The sequence below is a fragment of the Buteo buteo genome, chromosome 13 (genome assembly GCF_964188355.1).
Source record: "Buteo buteo chromosome 13, bButBut1.hap1.1, whole genome shotgun sequence".
NCBI lineage: Eukaryota > Metazoa > Chordata > Aves > Accipitriformes > Accipitridae > Buteo > Buteo buteo.
In genome coordinates, this window is record NC_134183.1 from 14,936,059 (window position 1) to 14,961,830 (window position 25,772).

At 49.6% G+C, this 25,772-nt stretch overlaps 2 protein-coding genes across 4 annotated transcripts in view; both read right to left on the reverse strand.

Moving 5' to 3' along the window:
* The window catches only part of MFSD6L (major facilitator superfamily domain containing 6 like), a 29,375-nt gene extending 20,910 nt beyond the window's left edge, over positions 1 to 8,465 (reverse strand). Inside the window, exon 1 of the mRNA XM_075043932.1 lies at positions 7,091 to 8,465. Coding sequence (XP_074900033.1) covers positions 7,091 to 8,465 — 1,375 coding nt within the window. The remainder of the gene's footprint in view (positions 1 to 7,090) is intronic.
* Positions 8,466 to 11,475: 3,010 nt separating this feature from the next.
* Positions 11,476 to 25,772, reverse strand: part of PIK3R6 (phosphoinositide-3-kinase regulatory subunit 6) — a 38,694-nt gene continuing 24,397 nt past the window's right edge. For all 3 annotated transcript variants that reach the window (XM_075044856.1, XM_075044857.1, XM_075044858.1), the window contains 12 exons: positions 25,461 to 25,608; positions 24,162 to 24,248; positions 23,243 to 23,699; positions 22,472 to 22,571; positions 21,590 to 21,712; positions 20,964 to 21,074; positions 19,292 to 19,382; positions 18,514 to 18,584; positions 18,179 to 18,269; positions 17,623 to 17,693; positions 16,420 to 16,532; positions 11,476 to 15,661 (listed from right to left, as the gene is read on the reverse strand). In XM_075044856.1, coding sequence (XP_074900957.1) covers positions 15,505 to 15,661; positions 16,420 to 16,532; positions 17,623 to 17,693; positions 18,179 to 18,269; positions 18,514 to 18,584; positions 19,292 to 19,382; positions 20,964 to 21,074; positions 21,590 to 21,712; positions 22,472 to 22,571; positions 23,243 to 23,699; positions 24,162 to 24,248; positions 25,461 to 25,608 — 1,620 coding nt within the window. In that variant the 3' untranslated portion in view covers positions 11,476 to 15,504. The remainder of the gene's footprint in view (positions 15,662 to 16,419; positions 16,533 to 17,622; positions 17,694 to 18,178; positions 18,270 to 18,513; positions 18,585 to 19,291; positions 19,383 to 20,963; positions 21,075 to 21,589; positions 21,713 to 22,471; positions 22,572 to 23,242; positions 23,700 to 24,161; positions 24,249 to 25,460; positions 25,609 to 25,772) is intronic.

Consider the following 25,772-nt stretch of genomic DNA (forward strand, 5'->3'; position numbering starts at 1 on the left):
GGCGATGGCAGCGGAGAGGTGAGGGCCAGGTCTGAGGGAGCAGCTGCGGGGTTCTGCTCTCTCATCCTGCCACCCTGCTGTCCTCCCGCCTGGCTGGCAGCGACATTGCTAGAAGTCGACAGTCAATGCAATAAAATAAGCTATCAGTGAGCAAAACAGAGGCATGGCAATATAAGGGGTGGGTCCGGAGGATCACCTCCTGCAGAGAAATACCAGACTGTGGTATCTGCTATCAGTACCTTGTAGCGTCCTCATCTCTAGCAGCTCCCCTCCCTAAGGAAACAGGCTGCCGAGCTAATCTGTATGAAACATCCTTACGGGAATTGACACAAATCTGAGCAGAATCTTTGAATTCCCATCTTCAAAAACAAGAGAGGAGCTGCTGACTTTTGACGTGGTGCAGTGTTTTAAACCAGAACATGTGCAAGGGAGACGGTGCTTCATTCATTGAGGATAACTGTGGCATATAAACAAAATGAGGAGACAAAAATTAAGAGTCTGTGCACAGAAAAAGGAAAAAAAAATTAGAAAAGGACACAGGAGCTGCTGCTCCAGGTTTGAAATGCAGCAGCAGTGTCCAAGAGCGGGGGAACTGTGAGCGGCCGCAGCAGCACCTCACTTTGGCAATCCTCTGAAAACAGACAGGAGCAACACAAAGCCACAAGGCCACCGAAGTGTGCTGAAACCCACCCCACAGCTGAAAGAGTGTTTCTTGAAAAATATAAAGTTTCACTATTTGAATGAATTGTTCAGGAATGCCCTGAGTTTTGTAAGGCAGCTGCACTGTAATTTTGACTCCCAGGCTCTCAGTTAGACAGGCAAAGCCCAGCTGAGGGACACAGCCACTTCAGGATTTTGTGGTTGATTTGTTTTAATGTGAAAGGTAAGAATAGCCACCAACTGTCTGTTCCTCAGCTCATTAAATGATGAGCATCCACCATCACTATAATTATGAACTGATTATGGTTTGAAGTGACTCACCTTGTTTTGATTGCTCCACAATGCAGAGAAAATGAACGTTTAAATACTTTAATCAGTCCTTCAGTCAAATACTCTACAGCCTTACTTTCGCCATGAGTAGCCAGATGTGATGTGGGCTGCAACTTGAATTCAACTCACTTTATTCTTAATAAATGCATGGGATTAAATCAAACAGTCCAGAGTCATACACAGTTATGATTCAATTAACACAGGCTATTTGGTCTGCCATATTGAATGTAATCATTATGTGCAAATCCATTCTGCAGAGGTAAATGCAAACCAAGTGCACCACATGGTACAGAAACAGTTGGTGTGCCCCATGCAAACTGCCTGACAGGCGTACGCTGTGGTTCCTCCTTCACCCAGGTATGCTCTATGTCCTTGAATCCATGGCTGAGAAGTTTTAATGGGTCTTAAGGTGACTTTTACATTGGTCTACATGAGAGAAGTCACTAACAGCAACACTTTCAGGGCACTAGCAGAATATTTCTTAAAAGCGCTAGTATTTCCCTGTATACAGTCACTTTGTAGAAATCAAGCACTTACACAACAGTAAGTACACATACATTATAAGCTTATAAACAGAACATCATCTAGTACCAAGCAACAGTACTACTTGAAAGGTGCTGACAAATACAAAGAGAATTAAAATGCAGCTTGGAGAACATCAGTATGGACACGGTCATTTGAAGCTCTTTAAGGAAACAACCTGCGTAGGGAACACCAAACAACAGACACCACTAAGGCACATTCAACAAATTCTGAGTCTTCAAAAACACTTCCAAGGTGATGCTCACGGCTGGCTTCACTGCCAACTCAATTAGGCGCATCTTGATGACAGAAGGAAGCTGAGTATTTTGTCACTTGTTGAGAAAGGACTGTAGTCCCAAGGACATGAATGCTTATTCCTGTGGAGGGATGTACATGTCAGAATAACTGGTTTGGAGTTATTTAATATATTTATTTTCCTTAGGATTTGTCAAAAAATCCAGTTCATGTTTCTCAATTCATGCTTTGAATATTAAAGTTATTTCAGCATGTGATTGTGTTTCCTGACTCAAAATTCCTTTTACTAACAATAAAAACCCGTGTTAACACAAGCCTACTATTTTCAGTGTTGTAACTACCTCCATAGTTCTGACCTTTCAACCTGATTAGAGGTAGAAATGTTCTCAAAGTTTCAAAAATTAAGTCATGTTACCACCAACTTCCCTGTCTGCTCTACTGGTGAGGTCGTGATAAGATATCTATGCTTTCTGTTCCTTGATTTCTTCAGGCAAGATTTCTAAATATTAAAGGTGACACAAAGGTTAATTTTAAAGTTGTCTCATACCTCTACACTTGGATTCACAGTTTTATGGTCTCAACATACCCAATTTAAAGTAAAAAATTGCCCTTGGCCAGAAAAATCATTTATATTACAGCAAAACCAGGCCCCAGAGAGAAACCACACAGAAAAAAATTTATCTGTTCCCTGAGAAATGTACAATCTAAATTAGCAGATATTCCTTTGCATTGGCTCCCTCTTGATAAATACATTGATACAGATGCCAAGCTGAGAGTGTCAAGATATTTCAAGATAGACTCTTTTTTTTCCCCCGCATTAGTACTGCTTAGTGCTCATGCCAGTAATGGTCAGGAACAGCCTAATACTTGGAAGAAGTCTATATGGGACCCATATTATAAAGGCACAGAATCTTGGTACCATGCTGTAATCATAATTCACCTAAGAGTTCAAATCAGAGTGGGAATGTCTTGTCTGTACTTTAAAGATCAACAAAATGAGAAACACTTTTACTAGCAGCACCGAAGACAGCATGGATTGTGCCTTAGAGGCATTACACCCTGTCACGGAAGAAAGGACAGTTCAAAAGCTCTTGCTTTTAAGATTCAGAACATGCAGAATAACTCCACAGCTCTCAAAAACATCACTCTCCCCTTCTAATCAAACTATAGCTAAATGGACTTACCTTAAATGGACCATATCTACGATTTTGGGAAACGACTCATTACCAAAATACAAAAGCCTCCCTGTGAATTCATCTGGGCAGATTTCACTACAGTCCACAAAAACATGCTGTGGTTGTTTGCTGAACATCTACGATTTTGGGAAACGACTCATTACAAAAATACAAAAGCCTCCCTGTGAATTCATCTGGGCAGATTTCACTACAGTCCACAAAAACATGCTGTGGTTGTTTGCTGAATTACAGAAATGTTTGGAGAACACTGGAAAGGACCTTACCATGCTGATCATATGCACAAGAAAAATGAACATTTAGAGATCAGTGCCCACTGAGTTTTACCCAATTTCACATTCTCAGAGTGCCACATTATTCAAGTCAATCACAGATGTGAGGTGCACAGAGAAAGGAGCTGAAGGAAACATTTGCAATATCCCATCATAAAATAACTGCCAGAAGGAAAGAATGTGCAATTTTAGTTCCCTTATAACTTGGGAAAAAAATTTTAAAAAGCAAGATAAGGTGTCTGATGCAATGAGTTACTCAGATTCCAGTTCAGCTGCATCAGCTGTATACCGAAACTACCTGCAGGGCCTGTAAGTTGTTTCATGATAAGCAAAGAGGCCTTTGTCATTTTTTGGCAAATGATGTCTTATCTAATAGAACTGATTTACTTAGATCCTTTGAAACCTCCCACAAAGTACACATACATTGAGCTACGTGAAATTCAAAATCTAAGAGCTACAAAGACTGTCATTGTGCAGAACTTGTTCCTCAACGCTATCTGTGGTTTGCCTCCTGAGCTCAATTAAACCTAACTGTATTCAGAAAAGAAGGACACAGGTCAACTTAGACCCTGGACTGACACCAAGGGACAAAAAAAAAAAAAGTATTTCTACATACAAGCCTCTGAAATTTGCTTGAAGTTCACCGTGAAGTAGGCAAACAGTAAAATCTTATGTGATTTTATAATCACTTTTATCCTTAGAATTGCTGTCTAAGAGTAAAAACTTAAAGAAACAGAAGTTTCTACATCCATTTTTTAGCAAATAGTTGCAAAGTAATGAAAAAATAACTGCTGATGTGGCTGGAAATACATCAAGAGAATCTATCTTCCCCAAAGGCAGTTTGGTTCTTCTTGGTTACATCTTATTCCCAACAGCATTAAATGCCTTAGCACATTCTTACTCCTGCAAGAACAATAAAGCCATGCTCACAGCAAATAAGTCTCACACAGAACAATTTAAGTCCACCTCCTCCCTTACCCTTTTGGCTTGCAGGGTCTGTGACCATCAGAGAGGAAGAAATCGAGTCACCTATGTTATAGAGTTCACACACAGAAACCGTATAAACCTCAGTGGAAAATGATTTAACCAAATTCGTGCAATTTCTTCAGTGAATGAGCCCTCTGCCACCCTGACTTCCATAGCAGTTTGTAATTCAGAACATATTTCACACTGTATAAATACAATTCTTCCCTGAATCAGCGCCAAATGTGTTTATTGGATTAATAACTTTAAAAAAAATATCTTATTATGCAAGATTATTATACTGAGGTTAAACTTTGGGCCACACCTGAAATCCCAGTTCATCGCGGCAGTGGCTGAGCACATCTAAACATTCATGGCCAAAATGACCGCGGAGGTAAGAGCCTGGGGGAGTCACACCATGTCTCTGCCAGGCAGCCGTTATCGCCTCTCTGCCACGGTCACAGGATGGATTGCACAAGCACTTTTCAAGGCTTCTCATTGCAAAACTGGAATTACAGCAGCTGGTTTTGTGCTGAAGCAGATAAAACCAGCACATATCACCCATTTCATTGGCTTCAAATGAGGGCAGTGACTTCCAGCTGAAGAAGCAACTGCATTTTAAACCATTCCAGCTATTTCTGCAGCATTCATCTCACAGAGTCACACATTACTCTACGATGTGTTGCTTGCAGTTATGTTACTCAAGACTTAAGTCAGATGCTCTATTAACAAGTAATTAGAGTTCCTGAGGTATTATATGATAATAAAGCTGGGATAAATTCTTGACACTAAAATTGTTCTCAAGTTTGAATTCCTGGGAGAAGGTAGCATCTTAATAAAAAGTTCCAGCTATTCTTGGCACGAGGACAGTTCTATCTATAGAGTCATTCTAGTAGAGTATTCTGTATGGCATATGGGATTTGTGCCAGGAAACAGAGCTAATTGTCCTGAAAGCATGTGATATACAGATAATCTGGAATCCATGCATACAGAAAAAGAGATCATCTTCAATGGCATTGCTTTTCCTTGTCTCCAACCACTTTCTGCTGAGTCCAGAACGCAGCAGGGTGACAGACTGCAACGCCATTTGCATATTACAAATTAAATATGCATTTAAATAAATATTTTGCTTTTTGCAGCTGCCTGTCTTATGGCTTGTAGAACACTAGGAAGATGTTATTAAAATCTATCCCTCTGCAAAAGAATGATGTAGTACCTTAACCAAGGAAGTACCTAATGAACTGACAGCACCTTTTGATGGTAGCTGACAGGACTGTAAGGCTCAAAGCTTCTCTGCCAGCCCTGTTTAAGGTCTGATGCAGGTCTTTTAATGAGATCAGACCACCAACTTTTCATTTGTAAGCAAATCTTACCTATTGAAGAGGTGTTGAAATCTCTGTGCTTTTGAGGTTAAGGCAAGGCATATAAGGCAGCTTGAGGATCCTTCTGGACTTAGCAGGCCCTGTTCAAGACACAGATTTAGTTGTAAATAGGAAACGTGAGAAGAGGGCTGCCTGTGGGCCAAACTGGCCCAGGGAGGATCACCAGCTTTGACCAGATCAACTCAGCCAATGCCAAGTTCCTTCTGAATGAATATTGCCCTACGTTAACTGCCAGCCCACAGAAGTTACTCAAATCAGGAGGGCAGACTGCTTCCTGGTCACCCTGAATGCTGGGTGCTACCTTAGGTAAACAGGCTGCTCTGCTGGACTTGGACAGCCAGCAGGCACTGACTGTGAGCAGACATGGTAGGTTTTTTCCAATAGATGCTGATGCAGTGGCATACTTAAATCCCAAAACATGAGAAGACAGTCTGTAGCAAAACCTGATTTTACAAATCAAAGCAGAACAAATGAACCATTTTTTTATTCTCATCCCTTATTCAGCGAAAGGAGTTCACAGACATAGCACCTTGAAAAAAGTTAGTGTGCTCTTAGCATTAGAATATTTTTCATTCAATTGTGTCGAAGTACAGGTCGCAACTTTTGCTCACCGTTTCCACAGCATCAGCTCTGGGGAGCAAGAACTCAATTCAAGTTTGCTTATCTACATTCATTTCAGCAAATGTATACCTGAAATACCTTGTTATGATTTTGGAAGCAAAATCATTAAGTTAAAAAGGAAAAATTACTACAAGAACACTATAAATTAAGAAAATAAAGATTTCTAAATTTTTTAAAATAAAAATCTGTCCTGTCAGATATCTATATCAGTATATATTTAGCACTTTAGAATTAATGGTCATTTCTGGGCATCATCATTATACCACATTACCACTCCAACCCCTACATTCAAGTAAAGATTAGTTGATCCCATGCTGTTGTGACCAATTCCTATTAAAGCCTTCATCCTTCATAGCTTTCACCAGCCAGTCCCTTTCATTCTCATCCGAGTCACTCATATCACTGGAATCGGCAGCCAGGAGACGAGAATAATTAATTTTTTTCTGCTGTGGCAATTTAGATTGGACAATTAAGAACAAGAAGAGCCACAGCACCAGGCACACGCAGCACGCCCTGTACAGAACTGCCAGGCCAAAGTGCTTCACAACAAATCCTCCTGCAAAACTGCCCAAGCTTGCTCCTCCACCGTAGCAGAGGCCCTGGAGAACAGCATGCAGGGACCTCTCCATGCCCGGAGTGGCTATGTCATCCACCGTCATGTTAACCACCCACCACAAAGCACCACTACTGAAGGCAGATAAAATCTGGATAAGGAGAACTGACCATGCAGTCCACAAGAAGGAATAGCACAAAAGCTGTACTGCCAGGAGGCTTAGGCTGACTGCAACAATTTTGCTGCTCGAGAAAGTCCTCAGCAACTTCCCTTTGAAGAAATAAAGCAAAACTTCAGCAAGTAGCCCGACAGCCACAGAGAGCCCCATGTACAGCTCAGTGCTGCCTCGGTCCTGCATGTGCCAGAAAAGAAAATTGTGCACTGCAGACCCAGCCATGCCAGTGAAGACGACAGTGATGGTGTACAGGATTGCTCGGCCGTCGCTCCACAGTAGGGCCAGGGCTTTGGTGGTTTTGTTAACACGGTCAGTTTTCTTGGGAACGTGGATAGGAAAGAAGACACTGACAAGCAATGACAGCGTTATCAGGAGAGCATAGCCATAAAAATGGACAGCAAGGCGGGTGACTGTACTGCTGAGGAAGCAATTCAGTTGATCCACGAATACGGCAATGCTGCAGGCGCCTACAGATGCACCCAGGTAATTCCAAATCCACAGCTTGCCATACCTATCAGTTGCATCCACGAAGTCGAGAAATTCATAGAGACTCTCATCCACTGTCCATTCGAGAGAAGTAGCCAACAGCTCCCAAAGCACGACAGCACCCAGTACCATAAGAAAAATCTGATGCTCTCTGTCCTGAAAGATGTTTTGCACTGCCTTGAAACTGAAATCTTGAGCGTCTTTCCGGTGGTCTGAAAGGTTTCCAGACACGTAATCATCTCCAACAGTAGGAAGAGTTGTTTTAAACAAAGAGAGCTCATTACTTTCAATAGTGTAAGGGCTTTCTTCAGCATTATCAGCAGGATCTACTGCAGCAGGACCCAGACTGCTCATTTCCTTCTCAAGTCCATGTAAGGGAGGTCCGTAGGAAGACAGCATTTCTGGCTCTCGTGCCTCCCAGTTAACTGCTTTCACAGAAGTTGTCCAGATGGAGGGACCAACCAAGTAGCCATTCGTCTTTGTATCACCTTCACCAACCCCTCCGCCTTTTTTCTCAAGCCCATCTGTCAGGCCAAATAATCCCTGGAAGGCCGAGCTGGTTAGCGTTGGCTTTCTGCTCGCCACCAAAACGTCAGCGGTTGTTTTCGTCGTTTCTTTTGACACAGCTTTTGCATTCGTAATAGCACTTGCGCTTAGAACACCGTAGCTGCTCGTGCCCGGACCGGCCGCCGTGGTGGCGGCCCCTCGGTCACCCGGCTGCTGGCTGGCGTTACAGTACTTGTACCCCACGTCCCCGCCGGCGGGCGGGATGAGGGTGAGCAGCAGGCTGGCCCCCGCCGAGCCCAGCAAGGAGCCGGCAACCAAAAGCCGCCGCTTCCTGCGGCCCTTGGGGCAGCGGGAGCAGAGGGGAGCCCAGAGAGCCGCCGCCAGGTGCTTGACTCCGGCCACGACGCCCACCAGGGGGGCCGGCAGCCCCAGGTGCCGGAGGTACAGCGTGAGGAACGGGGCCGCGCAGGCCTTGCCCGCGCCCTGCAGGAGACGGAAGAGGCCGGAGAGGGCCAGGGCCCGGCCGACGTCCCACCGCTCGCTCATGGCGCCGCCGCATGCTCCTCCCGCGGGCACCGGCGAGGCGGCCACGCACCTGCGGGGACCCGGGGGACCACCTCCGCGCCCCCGACCACCTCCGGGCCGCGGTGACCGTACCTGCGCGGCGCGGCCCGGCCCGCCGCCACCTCCGCCCGCCCGCCCCGGCCCGCACCTGCCGCCGCCCGCGGGGCCGCGCCCCGGGCCCGCCCCGTTGCCAGGAGACGGCGGGCCGGGGAGGACAGCGCCGCCTGCCGGCCGGGAGGGGAACGCCCGCGGCCAGACCCCTTCCCGCGCCGCCGTCTCTCGCCTCAGCCCCGGCCGCCTCAGCCCCGGTCTCCTCAGCCCCGGCCACCTCAGCCGCGGCCGCCTCAGCCCCGGTCTCCTCAGCCCCGGTCGCCTCAGCCCCGGTCGCCTCAGCCCCGGTCTCCTCAGCCCCGGTCTCCTCAGCCCCGGCCGCCTCAGCCCCGGTCTCCTCAGCCCCGGTCTCCTCAGCCCCGGCCGCCTCAGCCCCGGCCGCCTCAGCCCCGGTCTCCCCAGCCCCGGTCTCCTCAGCCCCGGCCGCCCCGGCGGAGAAGGGGGTCCTGCGGGCCGTGGCCCGGCCGAGGGGCCCCACCTGGTGCACGACGCCGGGAGGGTTTTTTGGGGGGGAGGGCGTTGGGCAGGGAGCAAGGCTTTGCTACAGGGCCAGCGGCCTGCGAAACCTGACTGTCAGCCCCAGCCTGAGTATTGAACTCAGATTTAATGCTTCCTGTCCAGATTAACGTTTGGTTTCGATCCTTACATTACGTATTTTTATCCTTCTCCTGGAGGGAATGAGATTTGCAGACCGTGGGTAAGATCGAGGCCCAGGCCGCCGTGGGGTAGGACATGGATGCCTGTGGGATGTCCGTGGCCGCCTGCGCTGAGGTCTTTCCCCTCATCCCTTCCCTCACCAGGCGGTTTGTCCCAGAGCATCCCAGCCGCTGCAGGAAGGAGCAGAGAGGCTCTGCTGCCTCTCACACAAAATAAGGGACATGTTGGTTTGGGTTTTTTTCCCTGAAGTGGTGGCAAGAATGTTCCAACTTGGTTCAGGTCCCAAAAGGAGATGTTGTTTGCTGCAGTATTTCCCCATATGTGGAAAAAAAAAAAGCTAAACTCTTCAATTCAGAGTCAGGATGGAGTTCCAGAACCAAGACCTTCCATGCTGGTCACAAAGCAGAGAGGAAATGCTTTCCCTTTTTCTTACAATGTGTTTCCAAGCAAGGCAACCCCCTGGCATTGCGTACTCCCCAGCCCACTCCCCTGCAAAATAACCCTCCTGCTTTCAGCCCCGCGCTGCGGGGACATCCTGACCCGGCACAGGCAATGGAGCGGGTCACTGCAGTGGAATAAGGCCGATGTCTGGCACTGGGTTTTGTTTGAGACACTTTGCTCAGGCGTCGGAGCTCCCTCCATCCCTCCCCATCGCTGTCAGGGCTGGCCTGGATCCCCTGACCATCTGCAGTGTCCCTCCCCTGCCTGCTCACAGGTAAGCGGCCCATCTTGTGAGCAGCCATATCCGCTCCCCTCTTATCACAGGCGACTGTAATCTAACCCCATAACTCCCTTGTAGAAGTCAGCCAGTCTGGCTCCAGGGCTGTTAAGGCTTATTTCTAGGAAAATTAGAAAACAAATTTACATCCTAATCCCACTCCAAGCACCGGTCCCCTTTTGCATCACTCCTGGCTTTCAGCTTATCCAGTGTTCCCAAGTGAATTTCACACCCTGAGGGTTTAAGCTGCTTTAGGGCAGCTGCCCCAGGGTTGCAGCTATGTCCCCTGACCCCCACAGCTCTCCGCTCACAGCTCCGCTCTGTGCTAACAACTTTGCTCTGCCCCTCTCCTTTCAAGCCCCGTGGAGCTCGGGAAGGACTGGCTGCTGAGCACTTACACTATGCATCTCCATAAGGGAACAGTCGTTCAGGTGCTGGTGGTCTCCAGAAGTCCCGGCAGACATGGCAATGCCTCTGCTGCAGCAGAGTGGGCAAGATGCAAGGAAATGTGTAAAAACAGGCTCATGAACCACTGAATTCAGAAGCTCAGTGCAGTCAGATCTCCTAAATCATCATTCATGATGGGGAATACCCTTCTTTCAGCACAGACTCTTTGATTTTGTTCCCATGCATTGAGTGATGTGTTCATAATACTGCTTTATTACAGTGCTTTGTAGCCAGCTGTTCTGCGTGTCGTGCCATGTGTTCATGCAAACAGCGTTCATAGGAGCCATCATGACACCCACATCCCATGGAGTTGTTTCCAGCTTCTGGGGTCACCCGGAAAACACATGCCAACAGCGTAGCGCAGCATAGAAACCAGCAGAGGTTCAATTTTAATGAACACGAAGCAAGACATGGGGAGATTGCATTTCCTTGTTTTGAAACACCTTTAAGAGGGGCTTTTCCCCTGTTCTGCATTTATCCAAGCAGTGTTTGAAGGCTGCTTTTGTCCGGCTTTATGGTCTGTCCTCTGAGTGTGGTGGAGCAAAGGCAGGCAGGACTGCCTGGACACTGTGTGTCTGTGGAGGGCTCAGTGAATTCAGCCAAGAAAAGGGAAGAGCTGCCTGAGCAAAGCGCTACTGAAATCACCCTGGTGGGATGGATGGGGCTGTAAACACCACTGTTTGTTAGAACTGATTTATCCCTGGCACCTTGCAGTGGTGCTGCTGGGGAGGTCGTACAACAAAAACACATTGATCCACCGTTAACAGTGGCCATGCAGCGTTGTACTCCCCCTCGATCAGTCTGTAGGTTTTCACATGGAGCTGGTGGGAGATTAATTTTCTTTCCATACGTAAAAATGATCTAGACCAGGACTACTTATTGCTGGGTTTGTTCTGCCTCTGAAGTTTTTAATTGTGGTACAGAATGCTCCCTGGAAAACAGGTGATTTGTATTCTTTTTTCACAAAGTGTTTAATAATTTACAGCCAGTGGGTGTTCTCAGGTTGTCCTAGGTGGTATTTTGGGAGAGGTGATGGAAGGAGGAGGTTGTTCAGAATGCAGAGCTCACAGGCAGCTGGCTGGGGATTGCCTTAACTACCCGCAAGTGCCAAAGCGCTGCTTGCCACCTGGGCTGGTCCGGGTTTGTGCAAGAGGAGGTGGCAGTGACTCACCCTGGGAGCCAGACCTGGCGTGACGCAGCCAGGACTGTGGGTGAGACAGCAAGCCACTAAGCAGGGACACATGCGGACCCTGGCCAAGCCAGCTCGGCGTCAGCCACCGTGCGCTGGAGAGCTGTTTGCATCTCTGCTCAGCATCAAGCAGGGCACACAGAGAGCTGGGGGCATTTTGATGTAACAAAGACAACCGTGGTATAATGGCTTAAATACATGTATTCAGGAGGGACTTGGAAAGGCTGGGAGTCTCTCCAACAAGCTGGAGGGAGGTGGAGGATCCTGCCAGGTAAAACCCCTAACACAGCTGCGCCAGAAGGGTTTGTGCCTGCAAGCCCTACCTCCAGGATCTTTTATTTATGAATGCACCCCGCACTGAGGCTTCTGTGCTCTCCCAGCCTCCAGGCAATGATGTCCACCTTTATCTCCTTGAGGTCCACCTGCCACATTCCTCCAGGCATTTCACCCAGACTCTGTGCAGAAGATGGAGCTGCTCTGAGGCCAGCAATTCCTGGGTACAGGGTATACCTGAACACTGTCCCTGTACTATGGTTGCTCTGTGATCTGCATTAACTGCCCACAATTTCCAGGGGCAAATAAAACAACCTGTGAAATTCTCTCTCTCACAGATGTGCTAACTCATTAACACAAGTTCATGAACTGTTTCTGCTCTATCAATGAGCAGCTCCTGCAGTCAGTAGGCTCAGTGGGCTTTAGAGAATGCTTGGAGAAAGCCAGTGTTTCACCCCTTTCCCAGCCCAAGCCTACGTGTGCTGAGCCAAGCGCTAGCCCCGCTAAGGGAATGGGGTGCTTTGAAGTGACAGACTTTGAGGGGAACAGGCTGCAGGGACAGAGCGTACTGGTACAGAGGGGAATCAAGGGGCAGCCAGCATGGGGATTATAGACTACTGCTTCCACATTTCTGCAATTCAGCCTTTTCTGCCCATCCCTTCACAGAAGAGCTCTTTGCTCATGAAGTCTTTCTGTGTAACATTGCATGTAACCCCAATGTGGGGAGGAGAAGACATCAGCCATAGAGGGCCAAATGACACTGATGTCTTTCTATTCCTACCAGTTTATTCCCCACCCGCCCCAGCCACATGCAAACATACAACCCCAACCAAACTGACAGTTTATGCTGGGTTTTTTTTCTAATTTTTTTTTAATTGGCATTAAAAGGATTGCACCTTCTGATACAGATCATCTCTGACAGCTATACAAATAACTTATAATCCATCTACATAATTTACAACTGTACAGAGTAAACTCTGGACACTGCAGACCATGCTCCAACCTAGCACATGGTCTCTTGGCTTTGTAAGCATTTGCTTTGTGTGCCAGGGTACATGAACCCACCAATGAAGCTCCAAGGAGGCAGAGGTGTGAAGAGCCACTGGTCACCCCTTAAACCCCATGTTACCCTATGCAGCAGCTTACAGAGGAAAACAGCTGGTGCAAGCAGGTGTTTCCCAACTTGTTTCTCAACCTCCTGTCTAACTTCAGCTTCCTTCAGGGACAAAATGTTTGTTGCCTAAGTCTGGCATTGGTGGGCATCAACAGTTTTTGACCTTTGAGGTGAAAAACAGTACTGAAGAACCGATCACTGTTGCTGAGATCTTGCAGCCTTGTGACTCCCATGGGGGGACATTAAGTCTCGGGGACTGTGCTTGGCTTAGCTGGGAGTGAGGGGCTACATCTGCCAGCATTTCAAGGTAGCTTCCTTAGGAAATGGTCATGTTGCTGTTGCCCAACATGATCTTCCAACTGTTGGTGCTGGTTTGGGATTAAATATTTCTGGGGACCTGGAGGATTTTTACACTGCTAAATAACCCATCGCCTGCCGACAGCCCTTGAGCTGCTGTGCCCCCAGTAGTGTATTTCAGCAGTTGTTTTGGACTGCATGGTACATTCAAAGTGAGAGTGAATAAACCTTTAGCTTGGGAACAGGAAGCGATGATGCCTGCTGTGCCAGGTAACAATGCAGGACAGCAGCAGGAATACGGCAGCCTTGTGCTTGCTGGTAAAGAAAGGGGCCAGGGAAGTCTGAGGGTTGAACCCCTAAAGCCTTGTGCATGTGGCAAGAAATGCAAGGAAGATTTCCTTGGGGCCTAACCAGCCAAGACAACCCACAAGCTCAGAGCAGTTCTGCAGAATGGAAACTCCTCTCCAGTACTCCAGACTGGGATACCTGGAGGTGGGCTCCTTGTTCCAGGTGTGGGTGGTTAAACAAAAGTGGCTTTCCAGAGATGCAGCTCCCCAGGGCTGGGCAGACCCTGCACAGACAGGACAGAGGGTGGATTTGTCCCCAGCCATCAAGGCTAACATAGGGGTTTGCCAGTGCCACTGCTGCTAGGTCACCATCACCCTGTAGCACAGAGCTGGCTCCAGGGATTCCCCATCGATGACTAGCTGCTATGCACATATACAAAGCTAAAAGACACTTCCTTTGGGCTGCTGATCCAAGCAAGCACTGCTGAGTGAAGGCAATCCAGGTAACAAGTTATCTGGGAGCTGAGAGAATAAAACAATGATAGTGTCATAGAAGGAATGCCCCCAAATCACCTCCAATGTGAATTTAGGGAAGACTCCCTGGAGACACTCCTGAAACCACAGATCACACTCAAAAAGTCAATAAATACACACCATGTTCCTTCCATTATTTCAGTCAGCCACAAACTGGAATGAAGACAGGGTCCTCCTACATGATAATCCTTCACACTGGGTTAGTCTGATCCTGGGTGGAAGCAGGAGCTGTGCTGTCGCTGCTCAGCCTGGCCCATCTGCAAACCAGGGGAGGATTTCTACACCATGGTAGCACCAGAGGAACGGAGAAGTCTTGCAGGCATCCTGCCCATCCATCAATCCCAGGAGCACTACTCTACTCTTCTACATCCCTTACCTGCACAGCAGACCAAACCAGGACTACAAGGCAGACTGGGATGCAGAGGTATTGCTGGCTGGCCTCACGGAAGAGGTCCGCTGCTGCTGGGGTTGTAGGTGGTTGCTCCCAGGATGTACAACTGAAGGAAGGCAACCAGTGCTCATGAGGCTCCGGACCAGATGTGGAGAGGTTGTGTAGCGAAGCCACAGCAAAATGCCAGGTGGACTCAAAGGTACAGCTCAGACGTCAAAGAGCTGTTGTGCAGCCTCCACTGTCTGCTGAATGAAGGTTTCTTCTTCAAGCAGGTCTATCCCATTCACAGCTGAGCATATCCCACAGCACTGCCTAGGCAGCCTGAGCTGTTCTTACCCTGTTCTTTACTGCCAAATATTGCACTAGATTTCCCATGTCCCTGTTTCACACCATTCATCATTACTTTGTGTGGCCCCTTTGAAACAACAGCAGGTTTCCTGCTGACTTCCATAGAAGCTGCATTAGACACACGTGCTCTCCCAGTTGTGGTCAGGCTTACAATGAGGTTTCCTAAATCAGTGAGGGGAATAATTGCTGGTTTGCCCAAATACATCACCCTGTGCCAGAATGAAGAGTTTGCTGTGCAGAACCCCGCACAACAGGCCCTGATCCCCTGCCGGGCTTTCAGACATCACCATAATAAATATTACTGATAGCAACTGCTCTATCATCCACAAGCACAGCAAGCACCATCACCTCAGCTGTATTTTCCCCAGTCTTCCTGAAATGAAGAAGCTCAAAGGTTTTCCCTGACTTGTGCAAAAGGTTAAAACTCAATTCTTCAGCAACACTCTGCCCCTTGGCGGGGGGGGTGTTAGCTGTGATCATCACTGTCATTCAGCAGGGCATGGCTGTCCTCCCAGAGCCCTATCCACCTCTGCTGTTGCAGCTTTTTACACTGTTACCATTGTAAAATCACCGTTGGTGGCTTTTAGTGTGTTTTCCCATCTCCTCTGTGATGATCCAATGTCGCATCTCTCACACCAGCTTTTTCTTGTTTTCTTCATTGGATAACGCCTGCAAATGTGTTGATAGGCAACAGCAGAGACCTGGGCATGTATTTCACAAGCCCCACATCTTCTGTTTTTTGCAGGTTGAATTTCATTGTCCTTGTCTTTTGCAAGCAGTAGCTGGGCTCTAGGCAAGGAGACACTTCCACACTGCAAGAGCACAAGAACATATTTACTGCATGTGCAAATCTGCCCTTGAGGGACAGAGCCTGATCTCAGACTAAACATCATGACTCTCCACTGACTGCTGAGGGAGGGCTGTCATACTGAGATGCACAGCCGCTTTTATGCTTTTTCAACTGGTTTTGGCTGGAAAGATGAGCTGATGTGTATTAGTATTTGACCACAAAACCAATGTCCTTAGCCTGGCTCACTTCAATTCTCAGAAATTCACATTTTATGTATGTTCCACATGGCCCATGCACCTTGAACCACCTGTCCGTTTGCTTCCAACAGATCACATGTCACTGCAATTACTATAGGCACATTGATCCCTGCTGTTTTCACAGGGCTGAATTATCTCCCCCACCTTCTATGCTTGATAGCCTAGTAAGGAATGCAGTCAGTGGAAAGAGCATCAGCTCCACAATATAATTAAGGAGATCTAAGGTCTCAGTTTGTCCCTGGAGGTACCTATCCTGCTACTGTCTTAATGACAGCACCTTACTTAAAATGGAAGAACCATTTTGTTTCTCACATCATCATGCAAAACCACAAAGGTAGGAGAGCACCACTCTGCCCTGCTTTCCCTGGAGAAGCAATGTATTTGTCTGTAGGTCTTTTGTCATGTATGTGGATCAGGACTAGGACTCCCTGGGAAACAGCTCTGCCATCTTGGGAGCCCTTCCAGGGAGGGATGCAAGGTCACCAGCAAGATGTGCAGAGCCTGGCACGCATGGCATTCTCACCTGATTACGTTCCTGTAGGCTCTTCTGCTGTCCTTGTCCAGACACACCATGAAGGGCCTCTGCTCTGTGCTCCTGATTTTGATATTGCGTGTCTTCAACTTGTTTGCCACAGCCTGGATTGAGAGAGGAGGAAGACCCCAGTGAGTGTCTCGCTTCCTTTCCCTTGGCTGTGCGGTGATGGGTGGTGAGTGCATACTGCGTATGAAAGGGACAAATTATAACATTTATCTTCTTTTTTTAACCTCAGATGTGACACAAGGTGACTTCTTTAAGGAGGAAAGTGTCTCTCTTGTCCTTTTTCTGTAATCACAACCTGGTCCAATTTTGCAAGGGCAAACTTTCCAAACCGACAATGCTTGCACAGGTTGCAAGGTTTGGGGTGTCTGATGTGGGGCATGGACTGTTCTCCAGGGCTGTGGTGTATCTTGGTGGGCAGCGTGAGCTGCAGTACCTTGGTGTTTCCAAAACCCCGGTGAAAATAAGCAAAAGTGCGCCGGCCAGCTAAAAATACCAGCTGAGAGACTGGAGGCTCCAGGGCCCAAATGACCAAGGGACAATAATACTTAATGCCACCCAAACCACAGTGGCATGTTCCAATGGGGCAGCGTGTCCTCTGGGATCTGCTTGAACTCTCATGTAAAACAAAAAGGACAGGAGTCCAAGTTTTCAGTCTCTTCTCTTGCATATCCACCTTTCTGAGTTGGTCATTAGATTTACTGAAGTTCCTGTTTCTCATTTATGCTTTGTTAAAATATTTCTCCAATGGCCTCTATTCTTGTGAGTTCTGTGGAGATTAACACATGGGGTCTGGGGAGGGCACTGCAGCTGCAGGTGTGGAGCTAATGGAGTTGATCGCAAAACTGTAGACCCTATCCTGTACCCAAGTGGAGCCACGATGACTGGGACTAGGCTTTATTTCTCCACTTCGTCCCTGGGTTCATAGAATAACCCCAGCAGCAGCTCAGTCCTTCAGGGTCTCCCAAGACAGGATTCAATGTGGCATTGACCAGCAGGGATGGCATTTGGGGCTTTGGCTCAAAAATCTAGACTTTTCCATGGAAAATAATTGCAAAACACGCTCTGAGCAGGGTGGCTCCAAAGCCTTCTCCTCCCCACAGAGTGTTTCACCTTTCACCGTTGTCATAAGGGATTTCCACACACTGGCCGACCCCTCCAGGGCTGTGAGCATCCACAGCTACTTACTGAGAATGATCGTCCCGACAAATTGTTGATCCTAACGATTTCAGTGATGTTCACATTCAGACACACCAGGTCTGCAACAGAAGCAATGTGTTAACCTTAGACCATGGCATGATCTCAGCTCAGCTTTAAGTGGGGCTGGTGCCAGATCCCACAATTGGGTGCATAGCCAGAGGTCCATGGGATACATAAGATAGCAGAAAAGGAGGACTCTAGCAAGCTCCGTGGGCTGAGGGTTTGTGTGGGATCATGCTCAGGATGGAAACCTCAGAGGCTATGCTAAGGGCAAGGTGAAAGAGGAAGGCTGCAGCAAGAGGAAGATGCTGCCAAGCCTAGATTATGGTTATGCTGAACCCCACATTACAGGGAGCCCCAGGCACGTCATTCACAAGAAAACACACAACCACAGACTGTGGTGACACCAATATATGCACATCACTGATTCAACCCCCACAGCCCAGGCACAATTGGCACCAAGTACCATGGTCAGATTTACTCTATCGAGCACCAGAAAACTAAGCAAACCCTCTTCACGTGGTTCCAAGCAGGAAGAACCCACCTTCAGATTCATCAGCAGGGATGGCTTTCATCACGAGACCTGTGGCGCGCAGGGACATAGCCAGCTCCTTCGCCCGGTTGCTCACCACAACCTGCAGGAAAGTCTCTGTTAATTCAACCTGGCAGAGAGGTTAGACATGGAGAGGTCTGGGGGCAGTTTTTCACAAATGCAGTGTTAGCTAACAGGCTTTTAAAGTTCACCATGACCTCTCTGTCCTCACCTGGAGTGCAATTCCAGAGGAAAGGAGGAGGGCCAGAGCACTCCTTTTAGGAGATCTGCCATGCTGCGGGTCCCTGTAAGCAGAGACGTTTTGGGCTGCCGAGAGCCCCACTTACCTTTCTGTATGTTACTGTGAGATCTATGCCAGGGCCATCCAGGGTCATTTTCTTCTTGGTCATGATTAACTCTGCAAGGAGGGAGCCGGGTAGGATTGAGGTTTCACTCATCCCACCTGTCTGTGGTCAGCAGAGAGGGGTTCTCCCACGGGACGAGCCATCCCCTCTGTCACACAGCAGTCACGGTCTGGCACACCAGCCCTTCTCTCCTTGCCTACAGGAGCTGAGGCTCTGCCCTCAACAGGTCCAGTGAGATGGACTCACTCGAGGGTCTGTGCCCAACCGCAATGGCAAACATCCATTGGATCAGACAGCAGGTGCACTGAGGGAAGGGCTGGATGTGCCCTCTGTAACAGTCCAGCCTTCAAGCATCCTTGTCCCATCACTGGCAAATCAAGGAAGCTGCATTTCTAATAGGGAAAACATCTGGCAAAGGGGATAGCTGTAAAGCCCAGCTTGTTTCCTCAACAAAAATATGGTGCTGGTACAACTTCAGAGGGTCCTGGAGCCAACCAAAGGCACAGCCTACAAAACCTGGTTGAGGCCAGGAGCCAGTGACCACAAGGTCTCTCATTTAGCCTGGTGTCATGCACTCAAGAGGGAGATGGAGAGGTTTAGGGAAGCCTCCTGCTCGTCAGGGAACAAGGGATATCGCCCCATGGCATGGTCTTGACTGCTGCAGGCTGAGGGACAGGGCAAGTGGGAACTGGGGCCGGCAGGACTCCTGCCCAGGGTGGCAGCCCCTGCTGCAGGGCTCGACTCGGGGGGACGCACGCACCTCGGTGGGAGATGCTCTCCTGCACCTGGGTGCGCAGCTCCGTGAGGAACACGTCCTCGGCCGGCTCCTGCGCCGGGTCATTGAAGAAAATCTGAAAGAGAGGAAAATCTCTGAGAAGAGCTCCTTCTCAGTCACCCTGTGGCATCACACTAAGCTTGCGACATCAAAAGGTTCTCCCGAGCACCCAGGTGTGACATCACCAAAGGGAATATTTGACCTCATCACGGCAGCCAGGGGGGCTATGGGAGGAGAGAATTGCTTTTGCTCTGCTTTCTGAAGCCCAGGAGCATGGCAGGCCTTGCCGGGAGGCCGGTGGACCTGGCCAGCTGAGCCACGGGCCGTGTCCCCTGCCACTGGGTGTCACTGCACACTCACAGATGAGCCTGTTCCCAGCCATCCCCCGCAGGCAACCCAGGTCAAGGCCAGCAGCTTCCCAGGCCTGGCTGCAGCTGCTGGCTTAGCTCCAAGGCATGTAATTTCTATCTGATGCACCTAAATCAACTGGTCACTTCAGACCTATTAATTATTTTCTTTTCATGGGCTTGCCTTGAGCAAAATGTGAAGATAAGGTCCTGGAGAACCTCCCCTAGCCACTCCTAGCCCTACGTCCAACTGTGGTGGGACCTGACCTTCACTTCCAGGAAAACTCTGCAGCCAAAGAGGAACAGTGTGGTCTTAACCAGAAAGGCCAAACGGGCTTAGTGTTTCCAGATGAAGCAGCTTCACACCCTGTATGACAACAGGGTAGGTTAGGTGCCTCTATCTGAAAACCACATCTGGAGTCAGTTCCTCTTCCCCTGCTTGAGTCACCACTCTCTCGCTTGCTTTTGATTTTTGTCTTGGAGGAGAAATGAGTGGAAGAAAAATTCACGAAAAACCCCACGCCCCCAGCCACACAAGCTGAGGACCAGGTGCTCCAAGTGTTTACAAGCTATACGTTATTAGTTCAAGTCCTGGTGATGCTCTACCAGTAATTACCAAAGCTCTTCCAGCTCTTTGCAAGCAACATGACAGTTTGCTCATGTAATGGCTGCTTTTTTGCTGCAATAGGTTACCACATTGGCTACGGGTAGATTGAAAGGAGATATGTGCATCAGTGCCACCCTAAGCTTTGAAGGGGGAAAACTGTCAGAGGAGCAGTTGGGGGGTTGTTTTTACATAACTGAATACAGTAGTTGTTTGCTCCCATACCAAGTGCCAGGTCTCATTCTGATACCATTTCAGAGAAAAGCTGGCAGGAAATAAATAAAAAGGTGTTTCAGGAAGCCCTGCAAAGCCCCTGCAAGATACAGGAAGGTTTTGGCAAAGCCACTCAGAAAACTCCTGCTTGCTCACAGCATCTAAAGCAGCAGGAGGTGCCAGAGCTCCTGAGCAAACACGAATCCAGCAAAGCAGGAAATCTGTCCTTATGGGGTGATTTCAAGGCTCACTTTGCTGACCTGTGTGATCCTGAAATAGCCTTCCTGGGATCATTGAGCCCAGCTGACCTGTGCTACACGGAATCACTAGATCCAGGAGCCTGGCAAGGAGTGGACAGGCTGGGGAGCACAGGGATCCAGCCTCAGATCTGCTGAAAGCCCCCAGCCCCCGTTGACTTGCACAGCTCTGCCAGCAGTGGGGCTCTGCAAGCCCTTGCAGGGCCAAGTGAAGGCACAAGAGATGTGGCACCCACCTTCACAGCGTAGACCTGGAAGCAGACGGGCTGGATGCCCATGCGAACGTAGTAAGCAATCACATCAGTGATGAACAGATCAGTCACAAGATGTTTGCTCGGAGAGGAAGGCTGGGGGGGCAAATCACATTATGGATCAGCCACAGTCACTTCTCAAAAACACTGCCACAAACCCTCACGCCTTCCTAGATAAATAATGAGCAATGCTCTGTCACCAAGGGCAGCGTTGAGCTGCTCTGTCATAACTAGTCAAAGCAAATGGGAGAAGCAAAGGCTTGCGCCCACCTACCAGCCTTTTTTGTAGGCTATTGATGGTGGCTCAAACTGCCAGGAAATGAGAGCTGGGGGTATGTCAGCAAATGCCTCATTTACATTTTCTTTCTTGAAATCTGCCATTTCCTGTCCTTTGGCCAAAAAAACCCATCACACCGAGTGGGTCTTTGTGGGCTGGGGCAGTGTCAGACAAATGCACCTTCCCGGCTGCCAGGCCCTGGGACGGGTTTGCAAGGAGAAAGCCTCTATCTGGGGCACAGAGGAGCCCTGCGGGACACCAGCTTGTCCTCAGGTATGGCAGATGTGTTTGGGAAATGGGCCAGGCTGGGGAGGTGGGAAGGTTTCCCTCGTACCATGGCGGCCAGCTTGGGAATCATGTGGCACAGCGTGTTGATGTTGCTCTCGTACCACGGGTCAGCTCTGCCGAGGTACCCGGCCACCTCGCAGAGGTCCTCTTGGCCTGTGGCACCATGGTCCTGCAAGAGAAACACACAGCTCAGAGTATGATCAAAATACCAGGAGCCTTAGAGGAGGCAGAGGGAGCTGGTGCACAAATGCCGTGTGAGCAGCTCCCCCATCCCTCCCCATTCCCTCCTTGGTCCAGAGAAGATGGCAAAACATTTCTTGCAGCACTTTTTTAGCAGGTGCTCAAGAACAAAAATTAAGTGAAGGATGAAAAGAAGAAATACACATTTGTATAATGGCATGTCTGTCAGGACTTACAGCAAGATCTGGGCCAGCTTAAAAATATCATGAAAAGTGCAACTGTTTATTTATTGCTGTCTTGAGGGTGTCAGACTGGAAGACATGTGCCCAAGATAAACTGTAAGATAGTGACTTGCAGAACTAAAACTGGGGCCATGACCAAGCAGGCAAAGCCCTCAGTAAGGGGCAGCCACTTCCCCTAACCATTTGGGAGGTGAGAAAAGCATCAGTTCTTTGCTAAAGCTCCCTCAATCCTCCTATAGAAGCAAAACTGAATACCATTTCTAGGCTGTGAGTTATCACCCATCAGGGTGGCTGAAGCAACCTGAATGTCTCTTGGGGTTGATGGATTCCTGAATCCAACCTGCAAACTGAGCCAAGCTACCCTGTCTTGGCTCCCATCCTCCTTGTTCTAGGATCAAGGCATTAATGGATGTGAATTCCTATAAACCCCCCTGCTCTTCCTCCAAAAACACCGTCAGTTGCTGGCAGCCGGCGGCAGCGCCCAGAGCTGCCGAGCCCAGACTCACCGTAACAGCCAAGGTGTTTGGCTGCTCTGTCACAACCGGGATGTAGTAGAACTGTAGGTTCAGCCTGGGAGTCAGGAAAACTCGCCGTGTTTCTCGTTTCCTTGAAATGGAAAAATAAATAGCAGTGTCTCAAGGGGAAGGTGGAAGAACATGGCTCTTGGCCAAGGCTGGACAGTGCCAAGAGACTGCAGCCACTCTGCAATAGGAGCACGTGCCCTCCTCACACACCTCCTTTGCCCAGTGTGACAGGATGGCATAATGCCCCCAGGTTCCCACATCGAGCAAGGGGATATGATGGGGGTAAGGGGCATCCTGCAGACAGGCTCTTGGCTGGGACCGGTGTTCTCGTCTGCACCCAGCTCTGCTCCCCAGGCTGCTGCCAGCACCGCGACCCAGACCCACCCCACACTGCTCTCCTGGCCTGGTGAACCAGCTGGGAAAAGCTAGCTGGAAAACAGCTTTTCTTTAGGATTTTTCCCTTTTCCATAGGAAAACACCTTACCTCATTTATTGTTCATTTAACCCATTCAATGGACAGAAGGGAATAACTCACTGCGTACATCATTTGGGCTAACAGAGCCAAATGATCCCATGCAGCCAGTGAAGTCAGATGCATTTGGGTGCAAAACACCCGGGTCCCATCCTGTCCCAGGTAACGCTCGAGCCCAACCCCATCCCCAGCCATCTTGGCTGCTTCAACAGACTCAAGAGCAAAGCCCCCCACTCTATCGTCCCTTCCCCAGAGCCAAAGAGGCTGTGGCCACCGGTTACCTCAAAGAGTGATAGGCTTGGGCCAGGCGCCCCAGGATGCGGTCATCCCCCAGCAGCACGATGCGGGCAGTGTGCAGCCTCTGGAGCGGGGCTGCAGGCACTGGGGGGATGCCTGGTCTCCTCTGCAGCTTCACCGGGGGCTTCGCCCCAGGACCATTGCAGCCAGCCTGCAAGAAGGTCACGTTCTCCAGTGGCGACGGCTTTTTTTTAATGCCACCCTTCCTGTGGAGACGGGATTGCTCCGTTTCGGCACTGCAAGGGGTGAAGGGCTCCTCAACTGCCGTGGGCAGGTCTCGTTCGATGCCACTGTCAGTGGAGAGCACGGAGAAGCGGGTCTGCTTGCAGCACTCGCAGTCCGAAATTATGTCCTGGATCTCGAAGTTGTCCAGGTCTTGGCTTAGGCAGTCAGGCTCGCAGCTCTGCGACAGCGGGCGGATGAACAGCACCAATTCCTTCCCTGTGGGCAGAAGGGAGCTTGGGGAGGGCAATACAACCAAAGCCAGGCTGAGCCCTAGTCCTGCCCTGGCTCCCCTCTTCTCATGCAAACTGTAGGGCCAATACCTCTACCAGCAGGTCCAAGAGGAGTCAGTCTTTCAGTCCCATTTCTCATTGCACCATGAGGAGAGCTCAATATCACCCAAATAAGGTACTTTGGGCACATCCTGCTGCAGCCTGTCCCAGAGGCGTCCTCTCCTCATCTCCTTTGCCCCTCTCCCCCCCAGTCCCCTGATCTGATGCTGACACCCCACAAGAAGGAAGGCTGGTGCAGTCGGCACGAACCTCCACGAGCTTGGCCCTTGGATGATGGTTATGAAACTCACTGCTCAAGAATTAGGGCTAAATGACATGTTTTGCACAGGCTTCCCAGCCTCAGGCACCATCCCGTCCGAACTCCCCACAGCCTCCCTGGGGCACTCACAGAGCTGGTCGTCTTCTGTCCAGAGGTGAAAGCTGATGTTGGGGTTAGGCAGAGGGGTACCCTGCAGCCCTCCTAGGGGAGCATTGCCTGGAGGAAACAAGGATGCTTGTAACACACAGGAGCAATTTTCCCGCACAGGTGCATGAACCCCTACTGGTGCTGTGCTTTCAGCTGTTGGCTGAGATAGCCTGTGCTGAGCCCCAAGGGCTTTCCCACCCTGGTTGCCTTCTGGCCAGACATGAGGCTGTAATCACAGACCCCTGCTCTCACAAACTGAGCCATAAGAAAGTACCTATACCGTTGATGAATGGGAGAAATGAAGAAGGGGAAACTGAGGCATGGGTGAGTGAAGGATCTTGCTCTGCTGCAGACAGCAGAGGGATTGCAGAATAAATAAAACATTCTTCTAGAACTGGGCCTCCAACGCACGTGACAGGACCTCCGATGGTGATGTCAGCTGAGATGCGAGAGAGCCCTCTGACCCCACCATTGCTGCCTATTTTTAACCCATTATGGTTCTGTGAGAAGCAGTGAGACAATTTAATAGCTCACTGCACCAAAAGGAGATGGTCCCACTCCTCTCCCTGCACCACTGTCTGTTCCTTCCCATATCTTGCACTGGGACAGTCTCCAGCTCTTTCCAGAGAGGGGGTTGGGGTGCAGTGACCTTCCACCAGGAGTAGCCAAGAAAAGGAAAACATGACCCTCATTTCCCTCTGGTCTACCCCAGATTTGTGTGAGGAGCTGTGATGGATGGGGATGTTTGTTATAGTCTGCGTAGCCCTGATGGCACCAGGCTGGAACAGAGCACTGCCAGGGATGGAAGGAGATGGCAGTACAACTGTCCACCACATCAGTACAAGGAGGTTTCAAGGAGTGGTACACAGCGTCTCTCCAGTCTAGGCCATGGCAGGGTGTATCTTACACCAGCAGAGCACTAGAGCATCTGTCCAACCTCCCCTGGTTGACATCTATGGCACCCTTTGCAAATGATGGAGACATGTCTCTGGGCCTCAGGGCAGCTGAATTAGCAGCAAAGATTGCCACAGTCCCTTTCCTCAGGTGACAAATCTGCGTTCCACTGCCACATGCACTTTGCCATCCCGGACATCAGGTCACTGCAAGGAGCCAGGCTGCAAGGACCTGATCCCGGTGACGGATGCTGTTAAAGTGGAGGCAGATGGGAGGTGGGGATGGACAACTGTAGGAGGGCAATGGCGAGGACACAGCAGTGAGGCAGGGGCCTGCCAGCTTGCACGGCTCCCTTAACCCTCCATGCATGGCTGGCCAGGAGCTCACCTGCTTGCAAGGAGCTGAGGACGGCGCAGTAAATCTTCTCCAGCCTTGCTGCGTGCTGGCTGCGGTCTGCGCTCGCCTCGTTTCCTGCACACTCGACTGCCATCACCACTTGCCGGAACCAGTGCTCAACGTCGCTCATGGGCATATCCTGTCGCAAGGAACAGCTATTAACACCCCGAGGCGTGAAAAGAGGAGATGCTCCAGGGGCAGGGCAGTGGAAGAGGGCAGAAAGAGGGCAAACGAGTCCTGCAAAAATTGTTGTTTTTGCAGCAGAGGACACACATGTCCTCCTGTCCCTGGGGAAGGCTGGAG